The sequence below is a fragment of the Anomaloglossus baeobatrachus genome, chromosome 6, assembly GCF_048569485.1.
Source record: "Anomaloglossus baeobatrachus isolate aAnoBae1 chromosome 6, aAnoBae1.hap1, whole genome shotgun sequence".
Lineage (NCBI taxonomy): Eukaryota > Metazoa > Chordata > Amphibia > Anura > Aromobatidae > Anomaloglossus > Anomaloglossus baeobatrachus.
This window is the reverse complement of record NC_134358.1, coordinates 120,258,353-120,276,095: the sequence shown is the minus strand read 5'-3', so window position 1 is coordinate 120,276,095 and position 17,743 is coordinate 120,258,353. Positions and strand designations below refer to the sequence as shown.

General features: G+C 47.6%; 1 protein-coding gene across 3 annotated transcripts in view; it reads right to left on the bottom strand.

The window, feature by feature from the left end:
- The window catches only part of PPP1R42 (protein phosphatase 1 regulatory subunit 42), an 85,632-nt gene that overhangs the window by 29,680 nt on the left and 38,209 nt on the right, over positions 1 to 17,743 (bottom strand). For all 3 annotated transcript variants that reach the window (XM_075316322.1, XM_075316324.1, XM_075316323.1), the window contains exons 6-7: positions 10,348 to 10,465; positions 7,166 to 7,294 (exon numbers count right to left, since the gene is read on the bottom strand). In XM_075316322.1, the coding sequence (XP_075172437.1) occupies positions 7,166 to 7,294; positions 10,348 to 10,465 (247 nt within the window). The remainder of the gene's footprint in view (positions 1 to 7,165; positions 7,295 to 10,347; positions 10,466 to 17,743) is intronic.

Sequence of the window (17,743 nt, the reverse complement as noted above, 5' to 3'; positions counted from 1 at the left end):
GGGACCAGAGGTGAGGAGGGAGCAGCAGTAAACCCTGCGGGAAAGCTGTACTACAGGAATCAGGTACAGGGCCCACAGTTAGACCTGGGGAGCGGAGTGCACTCTAGTGGGGGGAACAACACCCCCAGTCACTCACCAAGAGCTACACAATCCTCAGGAGGAGCAGGCAATGGAGGAGGGCCACCTACATCTCAGATGGCTACCAATGAGCCCTGGGGGACACCTCAGAGAGAGACGCATTCACCAGATACCTGGTCCACTGGGTCCTCTTGGGCTGAGAGTCCGACAGCCACCGTCAGGGACCTAGATAGGGGCCCATTAATCCCTGTGAATGGGGGACCCAGAATACTGGGGGCACCCCCAATACATCTCACATCTGCACCACAAGTATGGGACGGCATCAAAAATCCCCAGAACACGCAGACGCTGACATATGGACCGGCCCTTCAGGACTCTTTTTACGCATACCCAAATATGTTTCACGCGGCCGCCTCAATGGGCGACGAGCGCCCGGCATCTCTGGCAGACCTACGGTCCCTGTTACAAGCAATCCCCACCAAGAGTGACATTGCAGCTCTGGCTAATCAAGTAGTGGCGGAGTGCAAACAAGAATTTATTCAGCTGCGACAAGATCTCTCTTCACTTACTCACAGGGTAGATACCCTGACAGAGCAACAATCTGATTCTCAGGTATCTATCCGATCCATCCAAGAAACTGCTGAAAACCAATCTAAGCAACTATTTGCCCTTCAGCAGCATGTGGATGACCTAGAGAACAGAAACAGACGAAACAATCTGCGGATTAGAGGTCTTCCGGAATCTATTGCCGCCCCTGATATCCCTGCTGCTCTTCGTTCCATCTTCAACAATTTGTTAAAGAGGCCACCAGGAGCTCCCCTTGAACTTGATAGAGCCCATAGAGCTCTACGCCCTCCGGATCCGGATGACTCCCGCCCAAGAGATATCGTATGCAGAGTACACTTTTTTGCTGTAAAAGAGGCCATTCTACAGGCAGCCAGGAGAAAACAGAACTTATCATACAATGGCTCTACCTTTCGCATAATGCCTGACCTCTCACGACACACTCTGGCCCAACGTGCGACTCTTAAACCCCTCCTTGATGTCTTGAAAGAGAGAGGTTTGCCATTCCGGTGGGGATTTCCGTTTTCCCTATCGGTACAGAAGGACTCCCGATGGATGACCCTGCGTTCTCCAGAGGACCTCCCGGCTTTTATCAAGAGTCTGAATCTGCCTGCAATGTCTATTGCAGCCTGGCCGACTACACTACTCCAGCCGTGGGTGCCCAGGGGACGGCCTACCTCCTCTAGACCACCTCCACCTACTGAGTCCAGCAGGGGGTTGCCTCCGAGAGGAGAACGGGGTCGCAGGGCGGGCCGCCCGCGTTAGCTGATCCCGAGGAAACCAAAGGCTGACAACACCTGTATGACTTATACCTCTTACAGTAATGAGGCTCACGTGGCTTCCACATGATACCCTCCAGTCTATTCATAGCCCGTATCCCATAAGAATTTATTTCCTTTACCGGTGTCTATGGTTATCCATAATGTTTTTTCTTTCTTAGTATATATGGAGCTCTGCTCGGATATGTCGGACTTCCTTTTTCCCCAAATAGGTTGGGATCCTCTGTCCTGCCTAGATGAGGCGGATATGTTCCCTAGGAACGTTTGTTCGGATTCAGTTAACTATGATAGGCCTTTTTTGCCTGTTGTTCTTCTTGTTTTTTTCTCTTTCTTCCTTTTTTTCCCACTACCTCTTACTTTCCTCAAGTCTCCCCTTCTCCATATCTTCGGCGGCCGGGCTGAACGTGTCCGATTCTCTTTCTTAAATATCTCTAATGACTTATTCTCTTATAGATGGCGGACTTAACCATCGCTTCTTTCAATGCCAGGGGCCTCAATGTTCCGGAGAAAAGGACACAGATATTGTATCATCTTCATAAACAGAAGGTGAGAATAGCGTGTTTACAGGAGACACACTTTAAACAAGGACATGCCCCTATTCTTAAAAATAAATATTACCGGACATGGGTATCCTCGGATAACCCTGACTCCCGCTCAAAAGGTGTGGCAATAGCCATCCATAAATCCCTCCCACATCAAATCATAAAGTGCACGACAGATAGTCTTGGCAGATACATTATTCTCTCACTGAGGGTGGGGACCCACATCTTCACGATAATTAACGCGTACGCCCCAAATCACAAACAGGATAGTTTTATTTCCCGCCTGATCAGTACCGCGATCCCCCTGATACAAGGTACGGTGATTTTATGTGGGGACCTTAATATCACCCAGGGTCCACTACTTTAGACAACTCAAAAGGGAAATCCAGTATTGCATACACCACTATCAAACGAATTAAAAAAGCTTTACTACGCATGCAGCTGTTCGACACCTGGAGAATACAACACCCATCGGACAGAGACTACAGTTTCTATTCCCACACCCAGGATTCATATAGCCGTCTTGATTACATACTGGTACAACATAGCGCGCTCCCTTGGGTCCAACACACGAGAATGGATAATATATTATGGTCAGACCATGCGCCGGTATATTGCACGATTGAGATCCCCTCCCTTACGGCTCCTAGGGGGTCGTGGCGTCTGAACGAGTCATTGCTACTGGATGAGCTTTGCGTTTCGGATATCCAGACCTCCATTGCAAGATTCATGGAGGACCACTCAGTAGATGACACAGCCCCCACGTATAAGTGGGAGGCACTGAAATGTGTCCTACGTGGCATTTTTATTAAGCATGGGTCTCGAATCAAGAAAGAGAAAGCCCAAGACATAGTAAAAGCTCTCCATAGGGTATCTGAGCTGGAGCTCATCCACAAGCAAGCTTTATCGGCCACGAACTTACGGGCACTCCTACAGGCTAGATTCGAGGTTAAGAAACTGCTTGATTCCTCATATCAGCGTTTGATACAGGTAGGGAAGGGGAAGTTTTATGAGTTTGGGGATAAACCCGGCAGGTTGTTAGCAAACGCGTTGAGGGAGGGCAGAGCTCACACCCTCATTCCCTGCATCAAGAACTCACGCGACGAATTACTTTACGCCACCCCAGACATCTCAAATACCTTTCATGACTATTATTCCAAGTTGTATAATCTACCTGTCGAGCCCCATAGACCGAGTGATGTAAATCCCTCAATGCCCTCACCTTTTAGATGTCCCGACAGTTCTATAATAGACAACCTGGAAAGTCCATTTTTACTGGAAGATTTATTGGCAGTGATTCGCGATACCCCGGGCAATAAGTGTCCTGGCCCTGACGGGTTCCCCGCCAAATTTTATAAATCCTTCTCGGAACAATTAGCGCCTCTAATGCTCCTTTCCTTCAATTCAATCTCGGACTCAGTCCCCTTTCCGCCCCACTCCACCACAGCTCATATTTCCCTAATTCAAAAGCCCGGAAAAGATCCCATGACATGTAGCAGTTATAGACCAATATCACTACTTAACGTAGATTTAAAAATTTATGCCAAGCTTTTGGCAAACAGACTTAGCCCCTTGCTCCCTAACTTGATCCACCTTGATCAGGTTGGATTTGTCCCAGGTAGAGAGGCAAGGGACAATACCATAAAAACCCTGGATTTAATCCAACATGCACACAATAAAAAGCTGCCCATGATGTTACTGTCTTTGGATGCTGAGAAGGCTTTCGACAGAGTCTCCTGGCAGTCGTTATCACAGACCCTAGACCATATAGGCCTGGGGCCAGTTTTCTCGTCTAAAATTATGGCGTTATATCACTCCCCGACTGCTCTCCTTAGGATTAATGGCACTCTGACGAAACCCTTCTCCATCCGAAACGGGACACGACAGGGTTGCCCCTTGTCACCGTTACTATATGTATTAGTCATGGAACACTTGTTGTCAGCCATCCGGGCTAACCCAGACATACGGGGAATTAGGATTGCCAATCGGGAGCATAAATGCGCTGCTTTCGCCGACGATCTTCTGGTATATTTAAGTAGCCCCACCACATCCCTCCCGTCCTTAATGTTGGAACTAAACCGGTTTAGTAAGTGGTCCAATTTTAAAATTAATTTTGATAAATCAGAGGCCCTAAATATCTCCTTGCCCCAATCGACTGTAAATGTTATAAAACCAAACTTCCCCTTTAGATGGCCACCCCATGGTAGCATCGGATACTTAGGCATCAAGATTCCATCTGACCTATCCAGACTCTTTCAATTAAACTACCAGAGTTTTCTGTCACGGCTCGAGGGGGATCTGACTCGGTGGCATGGGGGCACTCTTTCATGGTTTGGCAGGATCAGTGCACTCAGGATGACGGCCCTCCCGAGATTGCTATATTTGCTGCAGACGGCCCCGGTCTATGTACCGGCAACCTATTGGGCCAAGATGCAGCGCATGTTCGGTAGATTTGTCTGGTCTGGAAGACGCCCTCGTATTGGAAGTGGCGTCTTGACTAGGACCAAAGGTGCAGGAGGAACGGGGCTGCCCGATTGTAGGCGATACTACTTGGCGGCAGCTCATGCCAGGGTTTTGGATCTTCTACATAATTCTAGCTCTAAACTGTGGGTTAGCCTGGCACAAGAAATATGCCCCTTATCAATTCCGACCCTGCCGTGGACCTGGCCACTCCTCACCAAACATAAGATTGAGATGTCTTATAGCACCAAGCAGACTCTGAAAACGGTGCACTCTGGGCCGTCACGTAATCTCCTGATCCAACCTAGAGGGCCCCTTATGCCACTGACGGACAACCCGGAGTTTCTGCCGGGGGCATCATCCAACAATTTTCTAGGAAGCACGAAATTGAACCCCTTGAGGCTAAATAGAGTGATTCCGAGGGGGTCCATTATCCCACTTCAGGAGATAGTAGAGAGTTGTAATTTTAAACTACGTTTTCATTTTGAATATGCCCAACTCAAGCACTTCTTGACTTCCCAAGATACTATCATGACTCACCCCTCACCCCAAACCCCTTTTGAAAATCTATGCACTGGTTCCTCTAATACGCGCCATGCTATATCAAGGGTGTACAAGCTTCTGACGAGTACAGTAGAGGCGTCGCCTCCTCGCTTCTGTAAAGCTTGGGAGTTAGAGCTCAACCAACCGATTACCGGGAGCCAATGGGAACGTTGTTATCGCCTGACCCACAGGTCCGTGATTGCCACTAGGATGCAGGAAACTAGCTATAAAATACTTTCCAGGTGGTACAGGGTTCCGGCGTCTCTACACGCGTGGTGCCCCGAAATACCTGACTCTTGCTGGCGATGTGGAGCCTCGGGAGGCACCATGTCCCACATCTGGTGGCACTGCCCGAGCCTGTCAGTCTTTTGGAGCAAGGTACTGGCAGCCATACGGGGGGCCACAGGAATTGTGGTCCCCAGTCGCCCGGAGGCAGTTTTACTGTATATCTTTGACGTATCAGAAAAGGTTTTTAGGAAATCGATCCTAGGCCACCTTCTCCAGGCCGCCAAGACCGTGATTCCTCGGCGGTGGAAAGATCCTAACCCCCCGACGGTAGATGAGTGGATAACAGAGGTAAATGTTATTCACCGCATGGAAATGGTGATGGCCCAATCTCGAGGGCAGACGGTGGAAACGGCCTCCAAGTGGTTCCAATGGGACTCCTTCTTGTCTAGTAAAACACTTCTTGAACTACTTTAACCTCCGGACGGGGGGCACTCTGGCCTTTTCTTTTCCAGATAGTTCACACCGCACTTTTGACAAATTTTCAGCTCAACGGACATTGCATCAGTCCCGGTCGCCTCACTCTGCTTTCTATTCTCTCCCTTCTCTGCACTACCCCTATTTCTCTAGACTCTGTGACTTCCTCTTGTTTGAATATCTTCTCCTTGATTTATCGTTTTATTGTTTTGTTTTTTTTTTAAGTGATTATCTGTTCCATTTATACCATCCATAGAATGTTGCGAAGCCGGCGAAGGCTTGGTTTAGCATTAACTTCTGATCTGTTTCATTTGCAATAGTATGGATGTATGTTCTAATTTTGTATTTCCTGGAAAATTAATAAAATCTTAAATTGGAAAATAAGCAAGTTTGTAATTTACTTGCTTTTTCTATCTGCTGTCATTCTCTTGCAATGAGATCTTTAAACTTTCATAGTGTACAGCTGGCTTCCATGGAGCTAAGGCTGCTTTCACACTACGTTTTTTTTAACATGCGTCCTGAACGTTTTTTTAACGCAAAAACGGATCCAATGCAAATGCGTTTTCATTTCAATGCATTCGCAATGGACTCGTGTCAACATGCGTTCACCTGCGTTTGCGTGCGTTATAGTGAGGATCCAGCAACTTGCAGTTTTTTACCATTTTTCAAAAACGCTACTTGTAGCGTTTTTGAGCTGCGTCCAAATACTGCAAATTGCTGAATCCTGACTATACTGCATGTAAACGTATGTGAACGCTGGCATGCTGATAGACAGGATCCTGCTTGCTCTACTGAGCATGCCCAGAAACCAGCCTTGGGTGTCAGTCTCTCTCTCCCCCTCCCTCTCTCTCCACCTCCCTCTCTCTCCTCCGCCTGAGAGCTGCTGACACTCGTAACCAAGATAAATATCGGGTAACCAAGCAAAGCGCTTCTCTTAGTTACCCGATGTTTACCTTGGTTACGTGTGCAGGGAGCCCGGCTCCTAGCAGCTGCAGACGCTCGTAACCAAGGTAAATATCGGGTATCCAAGCAAATTACCCTTTGTTTGCCTTGGTTACGAGCCTCCGCAGCTGTCAGATGCCGGCTCCCAGTCTATCACGTTCAGTTCCACTGACTCCCGATCATATGACTCCAGTGCCCGCCCATAAAACGTAAAGTGACAGGATCCTGCAAAATAACACATACAAGCAGGATCCGCTTTTACAGCAAAAAAACGTTAATGACGCATGTTAAAAAAACGTAGTGTGAAAGCAGCCTTAGTCATTAGTGCCTGCCCACAACCTGTGCAAGAGTGCAAAAGTGAATAGAAGCTACATTCCAGGAGAGAGGTTATCTCTTAACATCCCTGCCAACTCCCTCCAGCTCATTGATTTATATACAGACGTTAGCTGCCTCTCCAGTGCAGTAGTTTACAGCTGCAGTGTAAAGTATGGATGTGAGACAGAAACAGGCAAATAGCAGCGCAAGTCATTTATGAGAGAGGAGGTATATCATTACACAGCTGCTGAAACACCAATCGACCAGCCATCTCGTCTTCTCTGCTTTTCTTTCTGGCATCTTTTGAAGCTTTCCAGTTCAGTAAGAACTGCCGGGCCATTTCCTTGATTTCTCTTCCATCCAGTATTTCTGTTGTAAAGAGGTATAGCGTATGATGTAACTTCGCAGTCATACATATTCATCAGCAGACATATACATGATCAAGAGTAAAGAATTTCAAACCGAGAGAATAAAAAAGTCTAAATGCAAATGTGTAAGAGGCTCAATCAGAGGTTCCTCCACCCTATTGTATTTGCCTTGCACACGTAGGGGCCTGTTTCATCAAAGCTTTCGCTCCAAAATTCAAGTATAAACATTTTGGAAATTCACAAAATATATGCGCTATTTGGAGTTGCGCTACATTTTGTGACTTTTGGCGTTTTCATGCTACTTTCTCTCAGATACCCTAAATGGGTGTAGCTTTGGCGGCATGGGGGCAATATGTCACAGCTCGTCTAACTCATGGTGATTTGTAGTGTTCCCTGCACTACCTGACTGGAGTGATATTTGTGGGGTAATGCCCAGAGGAGCACTCCACTCATCAGACATGAATCAGGAGCGTCTGATTCCAGCCCAACCACCTTATCAAGACCGGCATGAACAACGAAGGACTTGATTAATTAGCCCCTTAGACATTTTGTGGATTTCTGTCTTGTATAAATCCTGGTGATGAGCAATATGTGTTGACCATATTGCACTAACCTGGTAGGCAGCTGCAGAGGACAATAGGCACTTGATGATAGACAGGACTTCCTTAGATACTCTATCATTGGTTTTCTGAATGTGAGCCTACTGGGTTGTAATGGATGTCACTTAAGTCTAAACTTAGGAGCAAAATCTAAGGGATTCCCTGGTTATAATTTAACACCTATACAACATTCTGGACTTCAATAAAGGGTATCTCAAGGTCGCTACGATGCGATCACTGGATGCTGATGGGCCTCTGTTACTGCCATCTTAGGCCTCCTATAAAGCATTGCAAGTGGTGGTAGGCTTCATAGGAGAACATAGTTCTATCTACATATTGCAATACTGTTGAATTGCAGTATATAGAAAGTCTGTTAAGGGATTAAAAAATAAAAGGTAAAACAAAACATTTTAACAAATATATGTAAAAATATATATATAAAAATTTAAATCATCATCCTTTTCCCAGTTAAAAAATAAATAAAAAAAAAACAAACATATTTGGAACGACTGTGTCTGTAAATCTGGCAAAATATAAATTATATGGTAAAAAATGAAAAAACAGAATTGCCGTTTTCTGGTAATCACACATTTCCCGGAAATTGAATAAAAAGTGATCAACACAATACTCAAATGGAATCAACAAAAATGTCATAGCGCAAAAAAAAAGTCTTCACACAGCTCCATCAACACAAAAATAAAAAAAGTTGTGGGTCTCAGAAAATAGCAACACAAATCAACTTTTTTTTCTTTTTCTATTCTGAATTTTATAATAACTACCAAAATCTGAAAAACACTTTACAATCTAAATGTCGCCATAAGTGTACTCATAGGTAAAAAAAACCCAAAACCCACAAAGCAATGGCAAAATTGCGGTTTCACCACACTTGGAATTATTTTTTCCGTTTTTTTTTTTAATATATTATAAAACAAAATGAATGGTATAATTCAAAAAGTACAACTTTTCCTGAAAAACACAAGTCCTCCTACAGCTGTGCCAATGGAAAAAAATAGGGAAAAAAGTTATGGCTCTGAAGAAGGGGAGGAAAAAACAAAAAGCACAAAAACAAAAGGGTGCTTTACACGCTGCGACATCGCTACCGATACATCGTCGGGTCACGTCGTTAGTGATGCACATCCGGCGCCGGTAGCGACATCGCAGCGTGTGACACCAAGGAGCGGCGATCAACGATCACAAAATCGTTAAAAAACGGTGATCGTTGACACGTCGCTCCTTTCCTTAATATCGCTGCTGCCACAGGTATGATGTTGTTCGTTGTTCCTGCGGCACCACACATCTCTATGTGTGACACCGCAGGAACGACGAACATCTCCTTACCTGCGTCCACCGACAATGCGGAAGGAAAGAGGTGGGCAGGATGTTACGTCCCGCTCATCTCCGCCGCTCCGCTTCTATTGGCCGGCCGCTTAGTGACGCCGCAGTGACCTCGCTATGACGCCGAATGCACCTCTCCCTTGAGGGAGGGATTTTTCGGCGGTCACAGCGACGTCGCTGACAAGGTATGTGCGTGTGACGCTGCCATAGCGATAATGTTCGCTACGGCAGCTAGCACCAAATGTCACACGAACGACGGGGGAGGGTGCTATCGCGCTCGACATCGCTAGCAATTGCTAGCGATGTTGCAGCGTGTAAAGCACCCTAAAGAATTGTCTGGTCATTGATGGTATAAAAAAAATAAATTTAATCAAGGGATATTAATATTATTGTAAACATTTATGGTCTATCGTTTATTTAAAGAGAACCTGCCATCAGGACCTTGCTTGTTAAAATATAAGTTTGTGCATTATGGCGCTGTTATACTGATTGAATAGGTACTTTGAGTGTACAAATGTGTAGCCTGGTTGTTTAATTTATATGAGAAGTTTGGGTTTCCTAAGGTCTTTGAGCATCGGGGCAGGACTGTGGAGCCGCAATGTGGGTATGGTCTTCGGCACTCCGATGCCTCTGGTGTATGTATCTTCTGATTTTAAACTTCGCGCTGCCATGTGAGCGGCTATACCTCTTGGTGCATTCTAGGAAAATGGCGTCGGTGGCAGCGCATGCACAGATTGAGAACGCGACTTAGTGAGCCAAGATATCAGTCTGTGCATGCGCCTCCACCGGCGTTGCTTTCCTAAAGCTCCCCGGGAGATCAAAAGTGTGCTAGTGCTAGAGCGAAATATAAAACAATAAGAAGATAGGGACACCAGAGACACAGGTGGGGCTGGGACAGAGCCAAAAAACACACCCACAGTCCCACCCCGATGCACAAAGAGCTTAGGAAACCCAAACTTCTAATTTAAATTAAACAACAACCAAGCAGTGAATTTGTACACTGAAAGTACCTATTCAATCAGTATAACAGTGCCATAATGCCCAAACCTTTATTTTAACAAGCATGAGCCTGATGAGAGGTTCTCTTTTAAGCTTTCTAGTGAACACAATCTACATTTACCTAGTGCCTTTGCGATAACGATAACTTTATCTCTATATTTTGGCTTTTGGCATACTGGATTTCCAGTGAGATCCATCCTCCACAGCCGAGGCCATTTCTTCAGAACTAATTCCACATCCTATAGACAGAAGTATGAGAGAAGTATAAACAGACGGTGCTACTACCACAATGTACGGCGGGCGTTCATTAAAGAGATCCCCTGACCCATTTCTATTTACCGCAGGACGCTGAAACTGCACATGTGTGAATAGATAAATCTCAATAGGTTATGTGGCAATTTGCAAGTCTGAACTGATAACAGTCTTTCTTTTACAGGTGCTGAAGTGTCGTGAGGTGTGAAAACTGCGCACTTTGCCATGTAACAGAATGTCATTCACAGCACAGAACATTTCTCTTATAATGTCCTCATCGCCATTCTGTAGCACAGGATACTGTAAATAGTCCTGGCTGCTGAGAAAAAAAAACAGATTGGATATGGACAGCACACAGATAACAAATGTGAAAAAACCATCCTACTTTTCTGAACTGATGCTTTATATGCTAGTGTGAGCGTACCCCTACAGCGAAGGAAGACAGTCACCTCCCTGTACAGTCAGGGAGGAGATTATGGGCAGCGCTATTCATGACCTCACCAGCGTCATGCTAGTACCTGCCCATAATCTCCTCCCTGCGAAAATACATCCCCGGCGCACGCGAGGGATAGTTTATGCTAAGGCCCGCGATAGTGGCCTATGATAACTGCGCATGCGCGAGACTTCGGCATCAGAGTGGAGGATAACGGGGCCATCGTCATCAATGCAAATCAAGACGGGACGGCGTACAGCGGCAGGAGGGTGGAACAAAGGAGAAATAGAGCCCGCCCATAAGGCCCACCGAAATAATTTACATTCGAAAAAGTAATATTTTATAAAGTTGTTTTGGAGGTCTGAATAGGGGGCCAGCAACAAGGTGCACCTTCATAGAATGCAGACCAGGAGCTGCAGAAGGTGGTATTTTTAGTTACATAGGGAAAAATCTAGTGACAGGTTCCCTTTAAGTAGGGAAAACTGCTGGACCGCTGGCCAGTCTGTACACCGTATTCCAAACTGGCTCTGATTTACACAGCCATCTGACTGCGCCCTTATATCCAATTTTCCAACATTTTTTTTCTCAAATTATTCATGTGGCATCTGCTTTTCTCTGTAAAAATAAAAAATTTAAAAGCTTTCACTTATTAAACAGTTAAAGATGGACAACACATAGATCAAATGTGAATTTTTCCATTTTTAGCCACAAATTGGAACAAAAACAGACCTGTCTTCATTTCTTCTCTTTTTGTTTTGTTTTTGTTATCACTCAGCCCGTAAAAAAAAATGGACAAGTAAACAGCCCCATTGATTATAATGGGAACATATTTTTCAAGTAAGACACACGGATATATCACAAAGTGAAACCCTGACATCTTAGGCTGCATTACAAATGCGTTGTCATTACAATGCATTTGCAATGGAATCGCGGCAATATGCGTTCAATTGCAGTTGCGTGCGTCATACACTGGATCCGGTGAGATGCAGTATTTTATCTTTTTTCAAAAACGATACTTGTAGACCAGGATCGTGGAGGGGTGAGAGGGAGTAATAAAGATGGATTTTCTAAGTGAGTCTGTGTATTTATTTCTAATAAAATATTTTTTCTCTGTGTGATGTCTTCTTTTTAACCCTTTATTGGAGATTCTTAATGGCTGGGTCAAACTTGGCCTGACATTAAGAATCTCGGGCTTTATATCAGCTGGTAAAACAAAGCTGGTATTAACCCCTTATTACCCAGCGTGCCACTGAGCACCAGGGCCACCGGAACTGTTGGATACAGCGCCAGAAGCTGGTGCTTCTATGAAAGCCCGCACACGCTGCGATTGATGCAGGGGAACACAGAACAAGTAATCAGCGACACTGAAGTCAGCTGATCTGATTACTTGTTCTGCTGGCTGAGTTCAGATCAGCTGACCCCACTGCCGGCAGAACTCAGCTGACCCCACTGCCGGCAGAACTCAGATGACCTCACACACTGCGATGGATGCAGCGGGACACAGAACAAGTAATCGGCCGACACTGGAGTCAGCTGATCTGATTACTTGTTCTGCTGGCTGAGTTCAGATCAGCTGACCCCACTGCCGGCAGAACTCAGCTGACCCCACTGCCGGCAGAACTCAGCTGACCTCACACACTGCGATGGATGCAGCGGGACACAGAACAAGTAATCGGCCGACACTGGAGTCCTCAGCTGATCTGAACTCAGCTGAACACCAGACCACACAGCCCGCACACGGTCACATGTGATTGGCAGCAGCCAGTGACTGCTGTTAACCTGTATCCATCGCAGCGTGTGCAGGCTGTGAGATCAGGAGTCAGCTGACTCCCAATCATATTCATATATATATATATATATATATATAATTGCGCTATTCTGTCTGTCTGTCTGTCTTGCTCCAAAATTGTGTCGTTACAGTGACAACCGTCGGATTGGCCGCTGGGCTCGGCCTGGCCCCGCCCCTCCACACGGATTGGCCGCTCGGCTCGGCCTGGCCCCGCCCCCCACATGGATTAACCGTTTGGCCAGGCCCACCCTCCGCACATGATGCCCGCAAGGCCACGCCCCCCACACGCGATGCCCGCTAGGCCACGTCCCCCGCACGCGATGCCCGCTAGGCCACGCCCCCCGCACACGTTGGGCACCTGTACACCTCCCCCCCAGGACTACTACTCCCATTATACTCCTCCTATTATAATCCTCCTATTATACTCCTCTCTGAGGGGTTCGCAGCATGGGGGATGGAGCACGATGGGGAGTGCAGCATGGGGGATGGAGCACGATGGGGATTGCAGCATGGGGGATGGACCACGATGGGGGGTGCAGCATGGGGGGTGGACCACGATGGGGGGTGCGCAGCATGGGGGATGGAGCACGATGGGGGGTGCGCAGCATGGGGGATGGAGCACGATGGGAGGTGCGCAGCATGGGGGATGGAGCACGATGGGGGGTGCACAGCATGGGGGATGAAGCACGATGGGGGGTGCACAGCATGGGGGATGGAGCACGATGGGGGGTGCGCAGCATGGGGGATGGAGCACGATGGGGAGTGCAGCATGGGGGATGGAGCACGATGGGGGGTGCAGCATGGGGGGTGGACCACGATGGGGGGTACAGCATGGGGGGTGGACCACGATGGGGGGTGCCCAGAATGGGGGGATGAAAGACGATGGGGGGGTGCGCAGCATGGGGGATGGAGCACGATGGGGGTGCGCAGCATGGGGGATGGAGCACGATGGGGCGTGCGCAGCATGGGGGATGGAGCACGATGGGGCGTGCGCAGCATGGGGGATGGAGCACGATGAGGGGTGCAGCATGGGGGGTGGACCACGATGGGGGGTGCACACCTCCCCCCAAAACACACACACCGCCACACAAGCACCGCACAACACACCACACACACAATGGGAACCACAAACACCGCCCTACATAGACACCCACACACACACAGACAATGCTGCACACACACACAACACACAAACACCGCGGCACACACAAATATATGCACATACCGCGCAACACACACATTGCACAAAACATACCTCCCCCCAAAACACACACACGCACCCCACACACACACACCCACACAAACCGCGCAACACACACAGCACCACACACACAACGCTGCAGACACACAGCGCTCCACAAACAATGCAACACACAACGCAACACACAAACAACACCGCTCTCACACCCCCCCCCCCCACACCCAGACAACACCCAGAACACTTACAGCGCCCTACACAAACCCTGGCAACTACACACAAGAACATCTATACATAAATATATATATAACAAAAATCATACATTAACTACACAACACGTAAATTCTAGAATACCCGATGCGTTAGAATCAGGCCACCTTCTAGTATATATCTCCATCTCTCTCTCTCTCTCTCTTGGCTGTCAGGTTGAGTTCCACTGACTCCTGGTAACATGACTCCAAAGCCTGCCCATAAGCTGCAAGTGAAAGGGTCCTGTAAAATAACACTTGTGTTTGCATGCGTTCAACAATGAATCACCAGGATCCAGTCATCTGCGCTTTGCGTTTTTTTTGACGTTCATCAACAAAACGCTGATGTAAAAGAAGCCTTAATGAGTCCTCATCCACAACATATTTCTGTCTCTTTCTGATGTTTGGTATCAGTGTCGTCACTGTATCTGTCTTGGTGGCTGCCATATGCTTGTCTGACATGGCAATACCAAGCAGCTGTATAGTGACTGTCGCGGGCGGGGAGGACGCCGTCGCTGCTGCGCTCTCGCTAACGCTCGGGTCCGGCGCTGCTGCGGCTGCTGCTGCTGCTCGGTGGCTCGAGCGGTGGGCCGGATCCGGGGACTCGAGTGGCGCTCCTCGCCCGTGAGTGAAAGGGGTAGTTGGTTTGGGGGATTTAGTCCGTGACGCCACCCACGGGTCGTGGTGAAGATAGGCACCACCGCTGCTGATGACGGGGATCCCGGGAGCGATGGTAAGGAGCAGCTGGGATGTTGTTTTCCCCCTCCGTGGGTAGGGGTCGGTGGTCCCGGGGCCCGGTGATGTTGTGACGGGGAGGCAGGGTCGTGAGGTGCAGGGTTGCAGGGACAGCGCGGCGCGGTGCCGGATGGCACGGGTGTACTCACTCAGCAAGAAAGGTACAAAGTCTTCGGTAAACCAAACAGCTGGATGGACGGGTCCCGCAGCCGGCTGCAGTGCTTCTCCCCGGACAGGTGATGGCGGCTGTCTTTCCCTGCACCTTGATGTTCTCTTTCTGACTACTATGGATTCCCAGCGGTAGTCCGCTCCCCGGTGTATGGGTACCGGAGGAGCCCGTTTGCCCGCAGACGCTGGCCCTTGGGTCTCTAGCCTTAGGCGGTAGCTGTATACCCTCTCGGTGTGGGCTGTTGCCTTCAATCGGGACTTTTGCTGTTGTGAAACCCCTGGGGTTCCAGTCACATTCGGATCTGACTATTGTCGGCGGCTCCAAGCCTGGTTGGGGTCCGATGGCCCTGCCTCTGTGTGCTGGCTTCACTTCGCTCCCCGGTTGGTACCGGCGGGCCGTCGCCCGTCCCCGGTCCTACGGTTTCGCGTTGCTCCACCACTCCTGCAGACGGCCACCACCGTCTGCCAACCTTGCTGTCAGTGCCTGGGCCACAAACCCAGACACTCAAGTGCTTACTCCTCACTCTTCATACTCCTACACTGTTCTGTCACTTTTCCCGCCTCCAGGCCTGTGAACTCCTCGGTGGGTGGGGCCAACCGTTAGCTCCGCCCCACCTGGTGTGGACATCAGACACTGGAGGGAGGCAACAAGGATTATGTGTTTGGCTGATGTCCCTGTCTAATGGGGGTGGGGGGTGTTTGGGTGTTATTTGTGACGACCTGGCTAGGCCAGGGCGCCACATGACCACTTGAGGATGGTGATACAAGTCATCCAAGGCCAGTGCTAAAAAGTAACCAAGTCATAAAAATCTAATCTAAATTTGCCTGCCAGCGATTAGGACTGTACTTGTGAGAACACCGGGGCAGCATGAAAACAAGTGACATCTCAACATTATATACTGAAACTCCCAATTTAACAACAGTGGATTTTCCAGAAATGAACTTTCTAAATTGTAGAAAATAACTCATTGAAATGATCCATACAGAAAACTATGTTGTGAACTCTGTGTCACTGTTCCCGGACCTCACTCCAATTTTCATAACACATATAGAAAAAAAATCTTCGGGCATTAGTGTTTATTTTTGTGGGGTTTAGATTAATAATGTTCATCAGGGAAGGCAGAAAGTGATACATTACAAAGAAACGCACAATTTGTAGCACCGGCCTGTGATAAATATATTGGTACTCCAGAGCATTTTTTTTGCTAACTGCTACTCACTTGATAAATGACCCAGAACACGCTGGTCCCAGTGTATGTTTATGTAAGAATAGTCTAATCCTGCGGTGAAATATGATTACTTCTTTGGATACGCTCTGCTTGTTTATTGCCTTCCTGTCTCTAATAAAGCGCTCTCACTTTCCAGCCTTTCAGTAACTATTACTAGAGGGAGCAGCTCCTTTTTATGCAGCTTCTACTTGATAAATGATCATGTCACACCATCACTTAGACGTTACCGAGAAATCAGGGGTCAGACACGAGGGACGCAGCACTGGCCGTAGCCTTCTCATTATTAACACTAGCCATTTATGAACTTGCATCTGAACAATGGAACATCATTCTTATCGGAAATGTTTAGCTCAGATCTGAAACTGGGACTTCAGACAGTAATTTGTCACCCGTGTGACTGATTGTCATAATCTCTGTGGAGAAGATAAATCTATAATGTTCTTCTTGTCTCTGGCGAAGACGAGGGGGAAATGAATTCATCTTTCTGATTATGGTCTTCCAATAATCAATACTGGGCAGAGGTTGAATACATTAAGGTCATAACGATGATAAATCCACTTAGAGGACGTTTCAACAGCAGAAACCCAAACTACAGAGAGAAAAAAACGCAGTACTAAACTACGAGCTAGTGTCAGAGAGGCCAACACAATGTTTCATTTCACAACTAACGATGTCACCGAAGAGCAAGTCCCTTACCTAAGTTACCCTGTGCTCCCCAAATCCTCATCTCAAATATTCCCAACTCTGAGACGCTCATAAAAGACTCCGCAAACACTTGAACCCTGAACGAAGGACCGTTATCACATTCCTATGCTGTCCAACACACAAGTACACAGTACTGCTACATAGTAGGCTTTGGGGAAATATTAAAGGGCTTGTCCCACAGAGAACATATAGCACACACCCAGAGAATACATGTTGCATGACTGTTGGTGGCTTTGCTGCTGATACCACCACTTAGCCCGAGCATATAGGTATAAAAGTCCTCAGTATGAATGGAGTAGTTGTGAGCATGTGCGACTAGCAGCACAGGAAGTGGAGTGGTGGTCGCACATGCTCACTACCACTTCATTCACACAGAGGTGTGGGCCTGATAACATGATTTCCACTAGCTGGTATTACTGCCAGCTCATGGAAATCTCGCACATGTGCGCAGTTGATTTCGGCTACGTCAGATCAAAAGTTCAGAAGACGGCTCACATACATGTACTCTGAACTTCCGGTCATGTACAGTGCGCCTAATGAAGCCAGGAAGTATACACCCTGCTTCAAAGGCACACTAACGTGGCCAAAATGAGCAGCGCACATACGCGAGATTTCCAGGAGCTGGCGGTAATTCCAGCTTGTGGGAATCATGTTATCACACCCACAGGGGCGCGTTAACATGGCAAATGGCCCGACAAGTTAGGGGAACTACTGCCTCAGCGACTAGTCACAAAACTAATTACCATAGGGAAAGCAGGGT